The sequence below is a fragment of the Lissotriton vulgaris genome, chromosome 5, assembly GCF_964263255.1.
Source record: "Lissotriton vulgaris chromosome 5, aLisVul1.2, whole genome shotgun sequence".
Classification (NCBI taxonomy): Eukaryota; Metazoa; Chordata; class Amphibia; order Caudata; family Salamandridae; genus Lissotriton; species Lissotriton vulgaris.
Genome location: NC_141693.1, coordinates 420,433,688 through 420,457,391, shown reverse-complemented (window position 1 = coordinate 420,457,391; position 23,704 = coordinate 420,433,688). Strand labels below are relative to the sequence as shown.

Genomic DNA, 23,704 nt, shown 5'->3' with positions numbered 1-23,704 from the left:
TGAGCAACCAAAATGAGAGTAGCTGTTCACAGCATTTGTTCTTTTTTTTTTTCTTATAGCAAGAAATTTGTCCTTGAGTCACAAATTGATTCAAGGATGCATTTCCCACTAAAATATTGCATTAAATGACAGATTCACTTTTTTGCATAATTAGGCATATTTTTTCTGAAACTACGTGACAGCAAATTACTTGAGTTTCTCACACCTCTAATAAAAATTGGGTAATGTCCGTAAGCGGTGCCGGGGAAGCCACCTATAACCGTGGGAGATGACCTATTAACATTTTCGTTTGGTTGCAATCTATTGCAGTATTCTTTTTTTACTGGTGGTCAAAAGTTTTGACAACATTGGTGGATTGACTAAAAATCAGAGAGTTAAAGTTTGAAAAATAAATAGTTTGGAAGCAAATAGTTTGATGAAATAAAAGAAAGTTTGAAAAAAGTTGTAAAACACTAGTAAAATAATAAATAGAGCCTAACAGATATGGATGTTTTGTATGTTTATTGACCCAATTTAGTAAAGGGAAAAAAGGTTAATGTTACTGACAGTTAGCTTAGCATATTAACAGCTAAATTGTCTTTAAGTGTGTAGTAGAGGCAAGAGTTTGCAGTATGGGCAGGGTTGGGATTGCATGGTTAGTGCTGGGGAATGCATTGAATGAGTGCCTGGACTCATTTCTGGAGGCCCATGACCTTTTGTAACAGACACATATAGTACAAAGTACAGAGACAGCTCTTGGATCAAGGAATGTCAGTTGAGCTCATTCTTTTTAATTTGAGCACAGCTTTCAGCACTGTGTCCCACCTCATCCACCGACGTTGGCTGGAGGTACTTGGGATAATAGGAAAAGCACAAAAATGTCTGACCTCTTTCCTCAACCACAGGTGCTTTCAGGTCACGGAAGGTTCCTATTTTTCAGAGGTTCATCAGCCCAAGTGCGGTGTGCCCCAGGGTTCATTACTGAGCCCCACCCTTTTTAACATATAAGTATGACTCCTAGCAGACATTATCTGCTCGTTTGGTTTCACCAGGGTGTCGTACGTTGTTGACACCCAGATTGTCATCTCTCTGGCACCAAATATTAGTCAACCTGCAGTGAACTTAACCACCTGTCTGTAACAAGTTAATAATTGGATGGCTGCAAGTTGCCTTAAACTAAATGTCAATTAGATGGAGGTTATAGTGGTTGGGAACAATCCATCTCGCTGGGACCACCTTTTATGGCCTATTTGCCTAGGTGACTTCCTGTCCCCACACCAGAAGTTAGGAGCCTGGGAGTTCTTCTCGATAAATTCCTCACTATGGCCTCCCGGACCAAGAAAGTCACTGGGACATGCTTTGGTCTGCTAAGGACATTGAGGAAGACGCTCAAATGGCTTCTGGCGGAACCCTGAAGAACAGTGGCACAAGGCCTCTTACTCTTGCGACTAGACTATGGCAATTCACTCTATATAGGTAGCCCTGCGTATGTTATAAAAACACTGCAGTTTATTCAAAATGCTGGAGCCTTCACTGCCAGTAAGAAGAAGAATATCATTCAAATTGCACACAAGATAAAACATGCTCAGGACCCACACATTATAAGCCATTTAATTGTCTCGCATAATAACAAACGAGACTTGAGGTCAAAAGTGGAGGGCAGTCTTTCGCTTACTTGGTATTCAGGCTCTGGAACACCCTACTCACCCACTTAAGAGCCAACGGTAATCTGTCCAGCTTTAGAAATCTATTAAAGAATATCTTGTTCATTTAGATATCACACTATATCTCTTTCATAATTTCTGTCAGTGCTGGGAGGCCCATATTTGGATAGCCATGTGCTTTATAAGATTTGGTAAAATAACAAAACCTAACATATCTTTATGGAAGAGGTTACGGGCTTAAGAGCATGGAGATCAGAGAAGGATTTAGACTAGTATATATCCTATTAGTTGGGGATTTAGCAGCATGAGCTAGGTGAGAACGTTAGCTCTATGATTAGGAAAGAGTTTAGTTTAAGTGGTATAACTGAGTGGAAGATATCTATAAATCCCCCTACCCCAAAAAAGGTAAAATGTTCAACCTTCAGTTTTCAGACTTATAGCTAACTGTTTATACCAAAATAAATGTTGATTTTTAACCTTTTACATTTTGTGGATTTTACAAACATTTCCGACTTTCAATCTATGGTTGCTATTATCATGCAATTATTAGAAGAGGGAATAGCTAGGATTTTTAAGGTTAGCTCAATGTACAAACGTTAAGACCTTGCAATATGTAGTACTTGATGTTTGTGTTGTCCTAGTGTACTCAGGGAAGAGTGTGCTGGGAATCTCCCAGGAATGATATGTTCTTGGATCCTTCACTATTTTCTAATCTTAGAGCGGTTTAAGTGCTCTTCTGTCAATGTCCTATTTCAATATATTGTTTTACTGTCCTGCATCTACCGGAAAAGCTTCCAATCATTGTAAAATCACTGGACACAAATACTGGCAAATCCTCTTTGGCTTATTTACTCTGAAATGTGCAGAAGAATAAAGAGTGGTGGAGAAAGAAGGGACAAAAAGAAATACAAATGAAGAGAGTACACACACACTAAATCAATCAATAAATAAGAAGGCAAAATGTCAGTTAAGGTTGGGGATATTTCCAATACCAGACTATTTTTTTAATTTGTTTGGCGTGAACAGGAAAGAAACATTACCTAATGTGAAACAGTTGGGTTTGATAAAGAGACTGGCAGAGACCCAGAAAGGACAAATAAGGGTAGTTTGTCATTTACTCTATTGGGACTTTTATGACATTGTATGTTTTTACATTGTTCATATTCGATATTGATTGGACATTTTCATTTTGCTACATATTGGCTGGTAATCGACGCATAGCCTCTAGTGAAGGTACAAATGTATGTGCCTGAGTCTCAAACTGTGCATTGAAGTAATACCAAACGTACTACAAAATGTATGTTTTGCCTATACATGTGTGTGGAGCTCTTCGCCCCAAAAACTTTCTCCAAACGTGTAAGAATAGATTTTAGTAGTAGATGTGGGAGGGACACAGGGGAGTGGGCAGGAAAAGAGGTACGCTTAATCTTAAAGAGGGTGGGATTTGGGAGCAGTAATGAGGGTTTAGGGGTCAGGGAGAGATTTAGGGAGGGACATTACCTGCCCACACAAGAATAAGAAGATTGCTTTATCCTGGGGGTGGAGACATGTAACTTACACTTTAGTAGTAAATTTACATTTGGAGTTTGTGACTCCCGAAAGTAGTAAACTAACTACAAAGTGTAAATGTAATCAAAAGAGTAACTTACCTTTGTGAATCAGGCCTGTTAAATTTAACCAATTGATTTTATGTTCATTTAATCATAATTGTCCTCCAGCACCTATGCAGCTGGTTTTGGATTTCATGGCCTCCTATCACTTAAAGCTGGAGTTCTCAAAAGCGACTGCCAAAATAGCATGTAAATGACACGTGTGTCTGTAACATGACATTTACTGATCTTGTTTTATGCCTGGACTGGACAATTCCTATCAAGGTTTAGTCACATGGCTGTGCTGTGAAGTTACGACTGGCTGAGATCATCGAGGTCTGATGGAGACTAAGTTAGATTTCTGGGGAGACTTCTAAATTCTCCCTCAAGGGATCATGTTGCTGCTACCTGCACTCAGAATGAGACAAATGTAGGTTTAATCGCACAGTCACCATTAAAGTGACACTTGCGATCATACCCCTTTATTTTATTTCTCTCCTAACATAAAGGCAATCCTTACTCCCACAAAACGACTATATTGTCTGCTTTGATTGAACCGACAAGATGAGTTGGTTGGTGAGAAGAGAACTGTGAAATAATCTAGAATGTCTCCAACATTATATGTTTAACTATCAAATTCACAGTCACATTCTCTGCCAGACATCTGCTCTCAATTACAGATAAACCCTCAGGAGTACTTAAATAGGGTCCCTTTAATATCAGGTCCTTAAAATCCTTTATGGACCCAGTCACCAGTTCCCTGAAGTCAATCCATGTTGGACCCTAATGGAGTGTTGAAGACTGGCACATTCGCGGAGACCTTGGATCCAACTTGTAACTTTGCAAATGTCTCAAGATGGCATTGAGGAATTGTCCTAATATGCTTTTCGTCATGTCCCACGTCTGCCTCTGTTTTAGTCTCTGTAGATGCCTCCTTCAATGTTTTTTTCTGTGTGTCGTAGTGTCTTATATGGAATGTAGAAAGCATGCTCCTCTTTGGCCGACTGTGAAAATGAGTATGTTAACGTTCTCATGTGCGTTGTGAATGGCTGGCTAATTTGGAGCACGTGAAGAGGCAATGTACATGTGCATGGATACTAGATTCTTCTCTTTTCTATCTCTATTGCACTCTCTCTGTCTCCAATTCACGTTTGTATATTATCTGACTAGGGCCAGATCTTTTCTTGAAAAACACAGCAAAGAAAAATCAATGGCTTTCCAGCAGCTGACAGCCTAAGTTAAAAAATATGACAAAAAAATGAAAAAGTGATCTTTGCTATTATTCATTTTTTAATTCAGAAAACAGTAAACAGTTGCCTTTTCTAGAGCCAGAGTGCCTCATTCCACTGAAGCAGAGCTGTGAGAGAACGCAGAATTCAATCGATAACACGAGGCAAAGTGTAGGAGGAAGCAAATAAGTGCAAAAGACAGAGCCAGCTAGAAAGTGGACAAAGTAGTCAACGGTAGACAGGATGAGATGACAGAAGACCAGAAAAGCAAGAGGAAGAGGGAATTAGAGGCCAACAAACAAACAGATAAGGACAGCGAGGAAGACAACAGATAGAGAGAGCAAAAGAGACGGCAGAAGGACATAGACATGATAGAAAATATAGGCAAGAGATGACAAAAACCCAAGGAGAAGAGTGGACAGAAGTGTGCAACAAATGGATTCGAGATACCCAAAGTCAACCAAAAGAACACAGGTAATGGACAGGACAGGACCCAAGACAGCCAGGACAGAACTAAAGATGGATAGGAGTGCAATCAAGATGGACTAAAGCAGGCTTGGAGTGGAGAAGGTATCAGATAGAGAGCTAGGGATAAAAGGTCAAAGGATAGATGTCGGCAACAAAGGAATGTACGAGGGGGAGGCATGCAGTGGGGAAAAGAAACAGACAAGCATGGCAGGTTAATGGATGGACAGGGGAAGCGATAAACAGAACATAGAAGAGATCAGATTGGACAAGGTTAGATGTGAAAGGACACAAGATGAACAGGGGAGGGCAACAGATGGAAAGACACAGAAGAGGAAAAGGAGACAGACATGAGGAAGAACCTATGGGCAGGAATAGACAAGAAAATATTGACAGCAAAAATCAAAAAAGACCAACAGCAAGATAGAAGCAGACAGGAAGAACGGCAGACAATAGGCCAACAGATTAAGCGGAGAAGACAAATACCATACAACCTACCTTTAGTTTCCACAGTTTCCACATCAGAGAACACCTCCAAAGATGTCTGTCTTTCATCCACTGAAGACGGGTGCAATGTGTAAACGAGAAGCAAGCCGACTCTTTAAGAAGACAGTAAAGTACTCAGTCAGGGGTACATACATGGTAAAAATTAGCATGCCTTTGTGTACACCTCACACCCACCCTCTTTATCAAGCACAGCTGCACAATGAAAGCAACACATATGCCTCATACGCCTGTATCCTCTTTTTGATGTAGGAATGTAGACGTTGAACTGGTCATAGTGCACTGGGCATTTGAGTATTTGCTCCCCATGGAAGTCTATCTCCAGTGTATGGATAGACCTTCCCTCTACCACATCTCCCAGCGAGCGGTACACTTTACAGCTCCCCACGATGATAGGCGCTACAGAACACCATCACCTCCCGACCCGAGGCCCAGTCTAAAGGGCTCCATCACTTCATCATAGCAAATCTGTGTTATGTGAAGATCTTTCATATAGCCTTGGAGCCCGCCGTGGTAGGCTCTACAGTCAATCAAGGCCCACTCCAGCATCAAAGGCCCCAGCCGAAGGTAAAGGCCTTTAACAAGGGAGGCTGCATTTAATGGCCTGTAGAGCCTGCTACAGAGGGCTCTAAGGCTATTAGAATATTCCGCCCCCGGAGGGTAGAATGTTCTAATTTGTAAAACAAAGGACAAGGGGAGCCCAAGGGTATTGAGATCCCCTCAGGACTCTGAAGCCTTTGTTTATAGCAACAGCTTCGGGCTTTCACCGGCCATTAGAAGCCCGGGGCACTCCATTGCTTTCAATGAAGCTCCCAACATTCCAATATTCTAATCATGCTAATAACTATAACCATAATAATAAGAAACAATAATAGCAAAACAAAATGATCATCATTAGTTATGGTAAAAATTATAATGTTACCATCATGTAGGTTACTGTAATCTGTGACCTGCCCTGCACAGCCAGGTTGTGGAACTCCATGCCCCTCAATCTTAAAATCTTAAATTGAAGATTGATCTGCTGTCCTTCACAAAGGCGTTAAAAACATGGCTTTTTAATCACTAGACTCAGGACTTGGGCTTATCCCCTACTCCATCTGGTAGGCTTTCTCTTTTTTAGTCCAGTTCTTAGACACCTCCGGGTATTAGAGCGCTTTATAAATTCTTTTTTCATTTAATTTTGTTGTACTGTTTTTTTTTACTTCTTACTGGTGTGTCCTGACGTCACAGCGCCCAGGGGGCGCAGTGACATTCAATTCAGGCACTGTTGGTGTGCAGCAGAAGTTTCGAAATCAAGCTGCCCCTTTACAGAGACATTGCTTGAGGCGGTGCCCAGTGCACAGAATGTAGGGTCTCTTAGGCAGTCAGCAGGAATGAGCAGCGCCTGTCTGTCTAAGCAACGAAAACGATTTCATTGAGAGCGTAGGGCTGATTAGCTGGTTTGATTGCTCCTTTATCATTTACAGGTGAAACAAATTAAATTTTTTTATGAATGGGCCAGCACTGACGATTCCTTATAGGGCGCCTAAATACAGCTGCCAAGATGTCCCTGCAGTGTAAAATCTCCACCATCTTCTGCCTGCAGTAGGTTGTATTCTGGGACATATAGTTTTGATTTTAACATTGAAAATCACATGATGCATAGCGTTCATGGCTAGAAATACATGACAAGCAGAAAGGTGTTACACATGAAAGGACATGACAGTGCTACTTGCATCAAACATTATGAAAGATATTCTGAGTCACCTCAGGATTCTGTGATCAATTAAGGCACTTTGTTTGGGACCTCTACGTGGTCATTTAGTGGCCTGCAATATTCTTATAATGTGCAGAAGGGGGCACTTTATCTGATATATAGTAACTATGATATAAATAACAACTGGAACATCAAATGCAACAATGACATAATGTTTCAGTGCTGGTTGGAATTCTGACACCCTAATTTCTGCAGATTGTGGAGATTAGTACTTCAGAAGTGATCACCACACAGTGATGGGGTTTTCTTCCTTATTTGCCCTTAGATCTCTATTCAATCAATCACTCAATCAGGAATGGTAAATTGCAACTACTCACCCATGAGGATCTTAAGGCACTGGGGGGCTCAGGGGTGGCTCAGTAGAGTCCTGGTGTCACCCGAAAAGCCAGGTCTTGAGGTCCTTCTTGAACTGGGGCAATGTGGGAGATGGCCGGAGGTGGACGGGGAGGGTGTCCAGTAAGCATGAGCGAATTTTGCGGATCTCGCGTTCGCGAATTTTGCGGATTTGCGGATTCGCAATCCGCAAAATCCGCGAATTCCCGCGAATTTTTTTTTTTTTTGTGTTCGCCCGTGTTTCTGCCAGTTCGCGAGGGTTTTTACAATTTCACAATTTGCGAACTTACCTGTCGGGTCGCAAGTTTTGCGAACTTGTTGTTTCTACGTGTCCAGCCTGTTTGGGACACTCTTCTTCATCACTGCCACTCTCTGTCACCACTGCCACTCTCTGACTACTCATGCCACCCTCTGGCCCACCCATGCCACCCTCTGTTTCATCACCACACCCTCTGGTTGTCCAGTGTACATTATTTTCGGCAAAGCAAAGCACACCTTCCCTGCCTCAAGTGACCTGAATTAATTTGGGGCTGATTAATGTGTCACAGAATATTTTTTTAGCTGGCACCTGCTTCCTTAGTGCGCCCTGATTAGTGATCTTTTGCACTTGCTAAGTGCTTTCATTGTTGCAAAATTAGTTACAACACCTGCCCTGCCCCAACTGACAATAATGAATTAGGGGCTGATTAATGGATTTTAACTTCCAGCCTGGCTCCTGCTTGTCTCCCTTAGCTGTAATTCAGGACCTTTGTGGCATATGTGTAACTATTCTGAGGTTCAGAGCAGGGTCACATAATAGTTTCAACTGGCAACTGAACTCTGGAGGGGCCCCTCAGGAAGCACTACAGGAAATGGCTACTAATGATGAGCCTGAACTTTTGAACCTGGTAAGTAGTTACTTTCAGTTTTGCTAAGATCGTATTTCTGCAATTTTGCACTTATTCGCGGGGCGCGAACTCACGCGAACAGTGCGAGCAGTGCGAGCAAAATCCGCTGCTCGCGGATTTGCGGATTTTGCGGGAAATTCGCAAATCTCGCGGATTGCGGATTTCCCGAAAAACCGCAAAATCCGCGAGCGGAACGGATTTTCCGCCCATGCCTAGTGTCCTGGCTTTGGTTGTGACGTTGGAGAAGGACTTTCCTCCCAATCTAGTCTTGCTGATACATGGGACGGTGGCCAGTGACAGCTGGGCTGATCGGAGGTGTCTTTTGGGTGCGTGGAAGGAGTTCGGTGTTGTGAAGCGCCTTGTATGCATAGGTGAGGAGTTTGAAGGTTATTCTTCTTTCGACTAGAAGCCAGTGGAGATCGCGGAGGTGTTGGGTGATGTGACTGCAGCGGGTAATGTCGAGGCTCAGTCTGGCTGCGGTACACTGGACAGTCTGGAGTTTGCAAAGGAGTGACAGATTTTCTGTATTCTGTTGGGATCCATCTGAAGGTCTTTTGAAGCATGTGGAGGGTATTGAAGCAGATAGATGAGACAGCATTGATCTGGCGATTCATTGTGAGTGATGAGTCTAGTATGATGCTGAGGTTTTGTGCATGGTCTGTTGGGGTGGGGGGATTTCAGAAGGCGGAGGGCCACCACGAGTCATTCCATGCAGAGGGGGTGGTGCCAAGGATGAGGACTTATGTCTTTTTTGAGGTGAGTTTCAGGCAGCTGTTCTCCATCTAGGTGGTGACAACATTCATCCCTTCTTGAAAGTTGGTTGGTGAGGAAGAGGATCAGTTGGGTGTCATTGGCATATGAGGTGATGTTGATCCTGTGGTTCCTAACGATGGTTGTGAGTGGGGACATGGAGACGTTGAAGAGGGTGGGGCTGAGGGAGGAGCCCTGGGTACTCAACAGTTGGTCTCTGTCAGTCGGAGAGTTTGGGAGGGAGTTCGACCCACTGAGTTCTGCCGGTGAGAAAGGAGCAGATCTCGTCAAGGGCCTTGCTGAGGATGCCGGTGTCGTGGAGTCTAGTGGCTAGGGTGCGGTGGGAGACAGTGTTGAATGCAGCTGAGAGGTCCAGGAGGATGAGGGCTACTGTTTCACCCTGTTCTAGGAGGGAGCGTATGTCGTCGGTGGCGGCGAGTAGGGCAGTCTCGATGCAGTGATTGGTTCGGAATCCAGATTGGGAAATGTCCAGGACATTGTTAGCTTTGATTAAGTTTGCTAGCTGGGTGTTGATGTCCTTTTCGATTACCTTGGCTTCGAAAGAAAGTAGGGAAATGGGCCTGAAGTTCTTGAGGTCCGTCGGGTCTGCGAAGGGTTTCTTCAGGAGGGGGTTGACTTCAGCGTGTTTCCAGTCGTCGGGGAAGGTGGCGGTCTCAAAGGAGTAGTTAATCGTCCAATGTAGTGCTGGTGCAATGGTTGGTGCAGCTCTAGGCCCCAAGTACTAGCTTTGCGCAGGTGCATCTCGGTTTGGTGGTGGATTAGCAGACATTAGTAAAAAGTCCAAACCTCTTTTGCTCGTTTTGCTTCTTACTACATTTGGAATAGATTTCCAATGTTATTGTGGTTGACAAAAAACAGATGGTGTACACCTGCAAAGCTTGAACATTCCGATTTCCAGAAGTACTCCTCCATTCTTACGCCTGCGACAGTTACTTTGTAGGGAAATCTCCATTAGTAAGGGGGACAGAAACCTTACTTCGGATCTTTTCCATAAATGTTCTCTGTAAAGAAACTCTTTCCCTATATCAACCTGCTAAATTGTGATTGTTTGGAGGAGAACATCTACTAATCAGAGCTGTCAGGTACTTCCCTTAAAGCCTAACCTGAGTAAAATAGTAGTCCTATTCACCATCAGCTTCATAAACCACAGATCCAAGCCCGGCTGCACCATATGAACCCTGAGTACCTTCAGCCCTCGGACAAGGTTAAATAACTTGCATGCACAGGCCTCACCTTCAAAGAACACCCATGTTCCATGTAGACCCTAAATGTATGGTTATCTGACACACACATGTTTTTTTCTGCCATCCTAAATCCATAGCGTTAGGACATTCCTCTGAGTAAGAGATCGCTTTATAAATGACAGTTACATTACATTACAATGTATGGTCACAGAATTGTAATCATTTAAATTGACTCTATCTCACACACTATGAAAAACAATCAAGGTTTAAGATACAAAAAAGGGTAACATTTACAACCGTAATTGCATAAACGTGTTACAAAAATATTTGGGAAGCTGGCCAAACCTCACGCTCTATTCACATCCATCTTATAGGAAAGGTAATCGCATCCCAGGTGCAAATAGCAGTTTGCAACTGAATTAGGATTACAACTTGTATGAAATTACAACACAAAACCATGAGTTTTTCCACACAAAATTGCCAGGTGAAACTGTGCAAGGTGTGTACAAGGAAACCCACAAGATATCCAAGTTACACAGCTCAGAAAGGAGGAATCATTCAGAATATTGGAATGGGGATAATAACACGCCAGGGAAAAAACAAGCCCTGTGGTATATGTATTTCCTTGGGCAGTATTACTACAAAAAAATACTATCCAATCAGGAAAGCCTTCAAGTTAAATGCAGACACATACATTACCTTAAGATATCCTTCGTGTTGAAATATCCCTTCAATAAGTGGGTGAGGATTGTGCATATGATGGTGACTTTGGGCTTGGTAATACTGGGCTCATTCAACAGGAAGGTAAGTTTGGGCACCATGTCCATTTGATGTGCAGCTTCCGCATTATCACCGCCACCAGTCGTGCTGCAACGAAAATACAGATTAGGAGCCCGAGGGCTTACATCACAGATTCCTAGCTTACATGAAACATGTGTCCACCTTTAATATATGTAAAATGAACACACAGAAGTGCGGAGCTGTAAAAAAAAATCTATGAATCTGTAACAGGTCAGTAAACTAGTTTGATTACCAAACAGAATCAACCCTTTTGTAACCTTACCCTAATGAGAGGGTTCATCCTGTTTTACCTCTGCTGAAATCTTTGAGCCAGACATGTGAAAATCCTGGTGTCGACAATGCATACTGATCTTATAGTTTCACAACCAAGGTAATAACCATTAAGTATCCGAGCAAAAGCCATCTTTGTCTCAGGAATGTGGAAAAGCTTTAAAATTACATTTTATGTGGCAGAATAGCTCATGGCAGTGACACTTCTCTTGATAAGATAACATCCTGTAGGATTCCTTAATTCTGCTTAAGTCATGAAAATGAGTCTAACGAAAAGCATCCAGACGTTCTGATGAAGGTTGAAACAAAGACCTTCCAATGAAAGTGGGCCGGTGGAATCAGGGAACTAATGAAGGCATCGCCAATGGGCAGTACGGGTTTAGAGAGAGTGAGGGCAGATGGGAACTGTCCACTGCATTAAGATGTCCAAGATCCTTCTTGTAGCACATCTTCATTGCTCATTCTGTGCTCCTGATCCCTCCCTGTTTTCCAGGCAGGCCAAAGGAGAGTTTCTCCAACCACATTGCTAACGTCGGACCCAGTAAGGGAGCCACTATGTCCTTCATCTCCACTTTAAACGTACAAGAGAGTAGTGTCTCTTCTTCACACGTACTGTCTTGAACAAACTATGGAGCAAACCAGTATCAAGGGTCTCTAAGCATGCACAGTAATGGAGCATCTGACACCTGTGCATGTTGTTCTTTTTTTCTTAATGGACACACAACAGACATATATCCCTAACAAACATCATCCCAGCTTCACATTTGTAGTCTTCAGCCAGAAGCTCTGTTCCTCGTTAGTGATTCACCAATTGCTCTATGTTCCTGCCTGGTCTCTCCATTCTCTTTATTCCTGGTTCCTCCTTCTGTGTCCTTGGTGCCAGCCCTCCCTTTACTGCCAGTCTATAGGTAATCACCACCAGTTGTCATACAGCTGTCCCAGTCAACTTTCAACCAACGAGCCTGCTTTCCTACAGGTCGGCCCAGCATTCCACTAGCCTGACTACCAGAACACTGCCATCTTAAGCGTATCACCTCATCAGATGGAGACTTCCCGTCATCCTGGGAATTCTGGCTACAGTGCCCTTCTTCCTCGGTATGCTTCTGCATCTCCCATCCAAAAAGACCCCATTGGTATAGCTTTTCTGCTGTTCACATCTGCCAGGCCTAGACATAGTTATTGTCTACTATCTCCCAGTTGACATGGACTTTATTTTTAATACTTCTGAACCGCAGAGAGCATTGGGATTTAGGGGCACATGCATCAAGGGCTTTTGCATTCGCAAACGGTGCGAATCGCAAAATTCGGCCGTTTGCGAATGAAAATGCCTTTTTTGGGATGCATTAAGGTTTTTGCTTTTTTCGCAATTTAAGAAATCGCAATTTATTTGCGATTTCTTAAATTGCGATTGCATTTAAGAAATCGCAATTTTGCAATTTCTTAAATGCAATGCATGATTTTTTTAAAATTGCGAAATCGTAAATAGGAAGTGGTAAATTACCATGAAGTTAACCTTCATGGTAATTTGCAAAATCTTTCAAAAATGCACAAAAGTGCATTTTTGAAAGTTTCATTTTACACACAAACATGCCCTTGGGGCATGTGTGTGTGAAAAAAGTACTTAAAGGTACATTTCAGGAGTGCAGGGGGGGGGTCCTTTGGACCCCCCCTGCACCCTTGAAATTGCATTCTCATTTTGCGATTCCTTAATTGCGAATCGCAAAATGAGAATGCCTTCACATTCATTCCTATGGGCCTCTAGGCCGTAGGAATCAATGGAAAGGGATTCCTTAATTGCGATTCGCAAATTGTGAATCGCAATTAAGGAAAATTAAGAGAAAGCAAAAAAAATTGCGATTTCTTAATGCATAGCCGTTTGCGAATTCTTAATTGCGATTCCTTAGTTTTCGCAATTAAGAATTGGCAAACGGTAACTTTGATACATGTGGCCGCTAGTTCCTTTGCATTTTTTTTAGAGTTACAGAAATCAAAAATTTGGATTGCTACATCGTAGGTGTGTGTCGTTTAAAACACCTGATTTATTATGAATAAGGTGACAGCAGTAAAAGTCGGATTGAAAAGCACCACACACAGGCTATAGATGGTAAACCACATCATCCTCTCAGTACCAGACTGACTCAGATAGTGTTCTCTCAGAAACAGATTTAACAATGGCACCAAAATATTATGAAATGATAACTTCGGGTACCCTACATGGTGACGCTGGGCTACCCATTTGCCATACATACAACTTTAGACTGCTTTTGTATCTATTTTGCACCTTCCGGATGACTATTGAGAAATACAACCAGACGTAATCATTACCACTGTAGATGGCATCCATGAGATTGTGATTCCATTTTGAGTTATTATTCTCACTTCGGTTGAGGCCAAAGAGTTATGTGCCCTATTTGCAGGGGGAGAGACCTTTCTTAGAACGAGAACCCTCACTCACCCAAGGGTGACCCAAGGGGGACATACTCCATTATAGGGTTCGCTCCTCACACTAGGGCCACATGGTCCCTGGTGTGGGCTACAACGTTTCTGGAATAGAAAAAGAGCTGAGGGGTTTTGAGGAAGGGACCAAAGATAAGGATGGTGAGGGGCAGAGTGCAAAAAAATAAATAAACTGTATCTAGGAGACCAAATGTCTTTATTATGCGGTCTCTTAGGACAGGATTAAAAAGAAGAGGACTAGTAGTTATCAACAAATATACCCCCAATTTAGGTCAACATGTTTCTGCCTATCAGCGACCCCACCAGTGTTCAGGGACATTCTTCAGGACCAAAAGGTAAGTCACTCTGCATTAAAAATGTAGAAATGTGTAGTGGTCTTGACATAACGGTAGCCTGTAAATGTGAACAATGCCCCATAAATTGTAGAAGGGAGGGTGCACCGTCTCGTCTGATAGGTGGTATACTAATACCTGTCTTCAGCCATATGGGTACTCCACTATGTACATGGCTGTGAAGCAGTCCATGTCCTTTTGGCTAGGATGGTCCGGCAAGTTCCCGGGACAGTTCAAAGGTGGTGTTCCTTGCATGACGCCTCGCCTCAGCTTTGTGTTTTCCTCTCGCTTGGACCCTCCTACCCGAAAGGAAACGGGCCCAATTCACAAAAAAATTGCTGTGAGTAGGTGTGACTTAGACTCCTAATACTCCTGGATTTCCGGAGTAAGGTAGAAGTACTCTTTGTATTTTTGGCACTAGCACAGTAGGCTGCTCTGGTCTGAACTAGCCATAAAAACAAACATTGTATACTCAAATCTGGTGTTTTAGTGAGGACTTGGGACACTTTCCAAAACATATCAAGCTTCAAGTGGATGAGTTTAACAACTGCATTTTTCTCAGGAAGGGAGGTCAATACAGAGTCAAAGGTAACCACTAGATGTCTTATGTTCATAACCTGAATTAATGACAGTGATAAAATTTGCAGCCAATTAACCAAAAGGATACTTTTGACATTGGGGCACATAAGTATTACTTGACTTTCTGTTTAGGTAAAGTGCAGACAGGGAAAGATCTCCTTCAAGAAGTATTATATGTGAATGAGGCATTCTGCATATGACGCGGACCCTCGCTTTGTAATGGAAGATGGGTTTGGGTATTATGCACATACTTTGGAAATAAGATATTTTGATTATAGATCACCTACCTCATCTTTGCCTGGACCATCACAGGTAGTCACAATAAGTCAAAGACATAGCTTAGATTCACCATGCAAGTGTCTATGCCCTCTCATGATGGTGTATTTATTATCTTTTTTTTTACCAGGCTAAAGATGCACCCGGATTGTTTGTACTCTTACCTTGAAGATCTAAGAACATCCAGCAGATGTGAGAAGACAGCAAGGTCCAGGTTGTCTGGAGCATTCAGCCAAAGCTGAAACAAACAGTAATAAATATAATGCAACCAGAATCTGAAACCTTACTAAATACATGAATTAGCATGGTAAGTATATCTGCAGGATGTGGAACTCCATCCAGGTCATTCTTTTATAAGGCAAACTATTGACACTCATTTTGAACACCACTGCCTTCACAATGAACAGTTAGAATCCAATCCAGAGACTTCTCATGATAAACGGAACATGGGGCGTTAGCCAGACCTTTCCCTCTCTTTACCAGAGGAATCCCCATTCAGTTGCTCCTTAGATGATACAAGGTCCCGGACTCCACACAGAACATTCTAACATTATACAGAGCTTGAAACATGTAGGGCCCAATTCACAAAGGTGAAGTTAGACAAAACTTTGCGACTTTTATAATTTACAAAGGCCATTTACTACTGTGAATACTGAAAGTCAAAGTTTGATTTTCGGTATTTAACAATGCATTTACGAGTAGTAAATGCCCTTGTTGAATATCAAAAGACGTACAACTAGACTTTTGTCTAACTTTACCTTTGTGAATCGGTCCTGTAGTCTCTGCGGAACTCGATCCACCTCCTTCCTAATAAAAAATGTTAAACAATGATGAGACCCGCAGTCCAACACAAAGTTTGAAAATCAATCCAGGTACTTCACCCGTTAGACAGAATGTGGAACCAGGATTCAGCATCCAGATCCTCCTTTCGTAATCGAAATTATCCAGACTCTTCTCTCATAATAAAAAGGCAGTACAACATCCATGTGTCACACTTAAATCAGGTGTCATTTTAGATGTTTGATAAGTAATAAGGGTTCATTGAGGGGGACCACTTCATTTGTACCTACAGGTATCCAAAGAAGCTCAGCATAAAGGGTGCTAGGAGTAATCAACTGGGTTTGCCCTTACCCTAGTTTTGCTAAGTTTAAAATTTTCAGGGTACCTAGCACAATGTAGTTCACAAATAAATTATTTAGCAAGTATAGTAAGTGGTATGAATCAATTAGCTCATTTGGCCTGGCCATGAATAAAGAAACATCAATGTACATAACATTTGTTTTTAGTTTTCGTTTTTATTTCTTCAAAAAAAATTATAAAGAGAATCTAAAGTTCTTTGTTTCAACATTAGGCATAGTGGAGCATCAATCGATTCAGCGTATGATGCAATGCAACAGCATCAGCTGTGGTTCACCCCCTAAGGATAATCCATCTGGGTGTTTCTAAGGTTGTGGATACATGGGTTGGAAATGTTTAGAAGCTTGCAAGCCAAGCATTACAGTAAGATTACACCTTTAAAAAATGAAACAGAATAAAAAAAAATCTAGTCAATACACATATTGGTGCACAGCAGGCATGACGCTGCATAATAATGTTAGAGAACTGGTGAGTGTATAAAGAATTGGTAATTTTGTAAATTAATTACATTTAAACTTAATTAGAGATATTACATAGTGAGAAGATACTTAGTATGTCTGCGAAGTCTAAGGAATTAGTTGATTGGCTATTTATCTACAGTACATCAGAATGCTGTCTTTGGGTGTACAGTGCTTTGGTGTAGATAGTGAAATAGCATCTAGAAATGTCCCGAATGGGGAGTTGATAGTTAGTTAGTAAGGGGAATATGAGAAAAGTATGCACCGAATGGAACCAGCATCTTAACTCCAGGGTGATGTCATAACTGATGTATGTAGAGATAAGCTTCTTTTAAGTCAAGATGAAGATGTTTTGAATGGTTTGGACTTTGCATACGTGGTTCCAGATAATTGATTTGGCTGTTGGATTGTGTTCTCGGTAAGGCAGTCAATTAAACTAGTGTTAAATAGTAACAGCCATGTGGCAATAGAGTCGTTCGGGGTAGTCATATGGCAGCCGTATATGAAATAGGCTATTATTTCATATGTGCAGTGTATGAGTAGGGAACTCTTTGGTCCTACACTTATGGATGCTGAATACAGAATAATGTCAGCATTTAAGTGGGGTCACTTAGTCTAGAGATGTCAGGGATGAAGGTGGTTTGATGTAATAAATACATTATCAACTACATAAATGCCAGCCCTGAGAGGGCTTGGTCATGACTGCACATAAACATGAATAATGTTGGTAAGTAAACAAAATTTGCTGTGGAACCATAAAATGTAATGTAAGAAAATTGTCATTTCTCCAATATAGAACAGAAATACTGTGTCTTTTGGTGCTGAGAATGATGTGCACTGAACAACAGACTGCAACATTCGGTGAAGATAGACCAGGGGTCCCCAACCTTTCTGTATTGTGAGAGCTACTTCTGATCAGTGGAAACCATTGTGTGCTACTGAAGACAAAACTCACAGATTGTTACTAGACACCCCCGCATCCCGCTTTATTGACTTTAAGCCTAATGCCCATAGAGCCAGAGACTATGGTTAGAACAAAATACTTTGACCAGGGGCACTATGACAGGGTTGCCATGTGCGATAGCGAGAGTGTGGTCTTTGTGTTGCATGTACTTGCAGCACAGAGCGTACTTTTTGCCATATGTTGCACCTTTACATGTATAACATAAACATGCAATCGTTTTTTTTTTAAATGGGAGAAATTTAAAGTGCAGAAACATGTTCTGCAAAAATGTTCATATTATTGAACATTTTTTTCTGCACTTTAATTTTCTCTCATTTAAAAAATGTCTGTATTTTTCAGCTATGCTTATGGCATAGTGTCTACTTGCCACTGGAAGCAAGATGCCTGCTGTTTGTAAATGCAACACTTTGAAATTGGAGGAAATTAAAATGAAGAGTTAATTTAATCATTAAGGTAACTTTCCATTTTAATATTCTCCCGTTTAAAAGCATTCAGAAACATGATTTTGTTCACAGCTCCAATACCGAGTCAACAAGGACTTTTATTTAAGAGTTAAATACCTCAATGCTTCAGTTGTTCACATCAGTGCCCCAGCCTGGGTCATAAATCTGGCTGTGCACTGCTCATTATCAGGCCCTGCTATCTGTAGCCTCATGATAATAATGTAAAATAGGCACAGCCTTCCCTCAACTTTAAAAGCTAAATATGACCTTGTGCTGATTAAAAAATTACCTCAAAGGCTGTGAGCTACTCTGAAGGTGTCTGGGAGCTACTGGTAGCTCGTGATTGAATGGTTGGAGACACCAGAGATAGACAGTACATCTTCCAGTGATTGGACACAGTAATATATAGAATGGGAGATAATAAGAACAAGGTTACACACAGTATGCATTGAGATTGTTTATCATTCGGTTCTGGCAGAAAGTGAAAACTTACAGAGAGGACACCTCTCTTAGCAAAATTATTAGTTGGTACTCCTTCGCTGCAAATTAATTTAATCACAGGAGAATGGTTTCGTTAAAATAAAATTATCTGGGAATGAGCAAGGTATTTCCAGGAGATCAGGAGTCACTAACCAATAGATCATTGGGAGCCTCAGAGTTTTGAAGGCCAGGCTTGGTAAGGGAAGCAGTGGCGGTTTGCACAGGTAACGCTGTGGGGCGGTGAGGCGGGATGGTGGCAGGGTGGGGCATAGTGGATTTGAACATACGACGGGAAAGATTAAAGTAAATAAATAAATTAAACCACTTACCTTGCACTCGCTGCATCGCCGAGTGGGTGATGCGGTGGGCGCAAGGTAAAGGATTTTATTTATTGATTTACTTACTTTCACCTTTCCCGTCGCATGTGGAACTCAACTACTCCCCCATCCCACCCCACCCCCGCCCACCTTACCGCCCCATAGCTTTTACCTGTGCGAGATGCCACTGCAGGGAAAGACATGTGGGTTCAGAAGTTAGTGCTCAGTAAGGCATCTCAAGAGAGAGGCTCCATTCTTAGAGGAAATGGCTAGGTTGATCAAAGAATGTGCCTGTAATGGGGATCGAAGGAGATGGTTCATTATACTAGCTAATAATTTGATTGTGCTTGTTTGAGTTCTATTTTAACTTTGTCGCATTTAAGAATGCAATACTCTCCCTTTGGCACAGCGTTAAATCTCAATCTCTCACACAACACTTCTTGAGAATCAGATCTTTTACAAAGAATTAGAATTCCTTGAGGTATTCGTGGTGTGTATAGAAAGGGTCCTTTAACTGAAGTTTCAATCATTTTTGTGCCCATTTCTGTGGTACTCCAGTATTCTTATGTTCAGTGACTATATTGTGCTGCCTATGTATGCTAGGTGGCATGTATATCACATAAAACTGCTGCATATTATTCTGTTGTTGCTTCTGTAGGTGAAGCTTCCTCTCTATGTGAACTCAGGTTTTTTGTCCTACACAAATTTGTAAATATAGGCACTTGAAAAAGCCGAAAGGTTCGAGAAATATTGGGCCGAAAATATGATATCTTAGTTGAAGGGTTACTAGAAATAAGATGCAAAGGTTTTCTCATTATGTTACAGATAAGTTGCTGGCCTTCATTGGAGCTTGTGGTAAATTGAATTTTGTTTGCATTAGAGTGTTTGTCTTTAAATTCTGGTGGTAAATTTATATATCACTTTGTTTGCTTTCTGTCATGGCTTTCTAGATACAGTCTGCTGTGTAGCCTCTTTTTCTGAATTGCTCCACTGCTTCTAGATCAATAACTTTATCTTCACTACAGTTTCTTCTAATATGCAACATTTCCGTCTTGATTAAATTGACGATGATATATATTGGGTGACAACTCTGTCCATATAGTATGCCATTGGTGGAGTTTTTTTTCCTGTGTAGTTTCAAGTGATGTGAGCTGGCTTTAGTGAAGATAATGAAGTGCCTGATCTAGAGTTTGGTGAACAGGTACTCTGTCATCTCTAAATCAGTCTCTAAATCAGACCCTAAGTCATTGCACCTGGTTTCTAGAGAAGTGGTATGAGTGTGATGCTATAGTTGTTATGGTTTATCTGACTGATATCCTTTTGCTATTTGTCAGTGCTGCCCTGCCCTATCATTAAGACATCATTCTTGCATCTAGCCCAGTATTTTACATTGAGTTGCATTCAGAGAAGTTGTCCTCCATTGTTTTACTACTCGTCTCCTTAATGAGGTAGAGACAGAGTAGTTTTGCACTTGTAAACGTATTGTCTGATTGATGGGGAAGTTGTTATGGAGAATAAAGCCCACCAGTTCCAAAATCATGGTGTTCTTGGTTATGTAAGATGCATGCAATTAGCATGCTTAAATACCTGAAGCCCATCAAATTTACTTTATTGACATGTAAAGGATTACTACCTCCATTTTAGCAAGGATGCTATTAAGTCGCCATTTTACCTTTTTGAAATTTAGCGAGAGTGACTTTAATACATTGAATGTTAGAAGGCAAGTCTCTCATAAAAGGTTAGAGTTGAAAGTGTATGTGTTCCTTAATTAGGGAGCAGTTGGAATAAATTCCAGAAATTAAGGGACCTCATGGGGTGGATTGGGGTGGATTGGTATATAGTTAGGGAAACTAGTATAGCAGCGGTATTTAACTTGTGGTCCATTGACCCCTGGTCTGTGGAGCCTATTCAGAGGGCTCATGTATCCATTTGAACTCTGACCATTATTTTCAATCAATGATCATAAACATATTGAGCTAAATAACTGTATAAAGATAGTTCATCCTACGAGGATAATAGTTTTAACAATAATACTTACTTAAAGTCTGCTGTGTTGCCTACCCAATGTATTTAAAATATGTATTAATGAAAATGAAAAAGAATAATGTGCATTTACATTTTTTTATCAGAACCTGATTGCTGCTGATTAAAATCAGTTTTGAATTGCTGGTGATTTTCTAGAAATCCAGCACAAACGTTGGTATAATGAGCACCTGTTCAGGTAGCTTTTATCCAATCACTGCCTTTGTCACCTTTTGACACTAAGACCCTGGTGGTCTCCAGCTTAGTCTATACCAAGCTCAATTGGTGCCCTATCCAGTCAATCCAGTTACTACTTCTGTTCTACCACTTATGCGGCGCGTTCTGATGCAACATATTTACCTATTGATTTGTGAAGACAACCTGCTACTTATGCGGTGTGTAGTTACTCTCAGATTGCAGTTGGAGAGGAAGGGAGATGTGCTGAGTTCATACAATGAATACTTGTGCATTTTTGTGTATTACTGTTGAGGTACAATTCGTAGCAATGGCTTGGGGTTCTTGGATTCCAGTTGTGATTCACTAGGGTTTGCAAAAGTGAAAAGGTTAAGGACCAACAGGACTACAGCAAAATGTGACAACTGGCTATTCTAAAGCATTCCTGTCCACCACACATATGAAGGCAGGGTACCACATTCTGTCACAGCAGCCAAAAAAAACTCTCATCACAGATTAAAAGCTTTTCCAATTTTACGTAAATAAACATAATTCAAAGATATTTTGTGGCACGTGTTACAAATCCATCACCTTTAACACACCTTTTATACTGTGCACTCAAAGTTAAAAAGAGAAGAGGCCTTTGCTTACCAATCAATGCACTCGACAACCTATGAAAGGCTACAAAGCTAAAAATCCCATCTAAAATTAAATGATACACATTCGCTTAAGTGGGTTTAAACTGCTCCATTCAACGCATAATATAGGAAAAACAACATATTCCTACATGAATTATAAATGCCATGAGTGGTAAGACTAGTCTCTAAGGGGAACAGGTTGAGAACCTGAACACTATAAAAACATAGTGGCAGCACTTCTTCATACCTAGTAGTTGCAAATGCTGTCTAGTGTAAGAAGTTGTTCATTACTAATAACAACAGGGCAGAACTCATTGCAGAATCTTTTCACAACATACAGAGAATCTAACTCATCTAGGGACTTCTCACACCATGTAACATGTAGAGCTTTATGCAAACCCTTTTCACATAACACAGAGTACTATACCATATGCTGATGTGTAGTTGTTTATCTGAATATCATTTTGGAGACCTGTAATTGCTCGATATACTGGCTTCTACTGCTTGGTAAATAGACAAGGAGGTAGGGTAGATCTTCATAAAGGCTAAAGAGATTAATAGATAATGTAGAAAGACTAATCTTCAACTCACTTGACAGGGCATCAGTTCCATATCCAGCAAATGACAGATAAGAAACCTATTGGAAACAGATGATAAGCACCACTCACCTAGGAACTCCTTCCCTCAAATTAATCAATCAACTTAAGCAAATTTATGCTTCCAGTCTATAACAACGGAAATTCTGATCAGTGATTGCCTACTGCAGTCAGCATGAGTCCTTTCCAGTGACTGCAGTAAAAGTAAGAACTTTTGAGAGGTTTAAGTCTCTTCTGACTTTAAGGTTCTGCGGAGGAAACGGATGTAAAACACAGTACACTACCAAAATATTGAATCCTCAATATCATTCTACAAAAGTATAGTAACTAGAATATTAACTACGAGAATATCATGGAGATAACACTATACCTAAATCAACATATAAGTACTCATCTTATCAATATTTTGTTGTTGATTTACTTTCTATGATATTATTTGGCCGTGTTTTTGCTTACTAGTAGTATGTCTTGTATGAGAGGGGTTTAAGGTGGTCTCAATTGACCCAGGCAGCTAAATGTGAGCTACGTGTAAGGACTCTGCTGGTTCAGTACCTATGCTGGCCACACAATAGGCTATAAAGTTAGCCTCAGAGCACTTATCCTTGGACAAAATATTCATATTGAGTTTGCAGAAGAAAGGAAGGAAACACAAGCAGCAGGCATGATTTTGATTCCATTACCTCAAAGTCACATAGAAGGGCCTGGAAGGCACTTGGACTTTCAATAGTTGGAGGGCCAAAGTTGAGGTTTGCTGTTCCAGTGATGGAGAACAACAGCTGCAAAATCCGAAGGTTCAGTAGTCTGGATTTCTTCTTTAACAGGAAGGACAAGACCTAAAACGGAAAGAATGTCAGATACTATTACTAGGAACTCAGCAGGTACTAATCTTGATTGAGAGGCTATCGCTATTGCATCTGTAGCTTGAAACACTGTACCACTGCTACCACCACCAGTGAACAAGTAGTCTGTAATTGCTCTGAAGCCACTGTCTCTAAAACCTTGCCCTGATACCCTCACTGTACCACTAGTGATTTGGTGTCATTAACCTCAATGGCAAGTGTATCCCTATCACCTGTGCATCTACTGACCATCAGCTCTGCGTCCATAGACTGAAATCTATGCTGCAGCATTATCATCCCTGCATCTGTAGGGTGAAATACTAACTATTACATGTGGCTTTGCTATATGTAACCTGTTTAAATGTAGACTCTCTAGACAAAACAGATCATGGCCATATCCATGGAAGATGGTAGCCTTACAGTACATCAGCTAAGTGGTGCCTCGCCATGGTCCTATTTCCCCAGAGTATGAACAAAATTCCCTAGTCTGTTGAACAGCACAGGATCCTATACATTGTCATTTACACCGTGGATCCAGAAACTATTTTCTCTCCACAGGA

At 41.2% G+C, this 23,704-nt stretch overlaps 1 protein-coding gene across 2 annotated transcripts in view; it reads right to left on the bottom strand.

Annotated features, from left to right (window-relative positions):
• The window catches only part of WDFY4 (WDFY family member 4), an 856,906-nt gene that overhangs the window by 388,493 nt on the left and 444,709 nt on the right, over positions 1 to 23,704 (bottom strand). For both annotated transcript variants that reach the window (XM_086921796.1, XM_086921797.1), the window contains 4 exons: positions 22,986 to 23,138; positions 15,241 to 15,314; positions 11,061 to 11,228; positions 5,425 to 5,525 (listed from right to left, as the gene is read on the bottom strand). In XM_086921796.1, the coding sequence (XP_086777922.1) occupies positions 5,425 to 5,525; positions 11,061 to 11,228; positions 15,241 to 15,314; positions 22,986 to 23,138 (496 nt within the window). The remainder of the gene's footprint in view (positions 1 to 5,424; positions 5,526 to 11,060; positions 11,229 to 15,240; positions 15,315 to 22,985; positions 23,139 to 23,704) is intronic.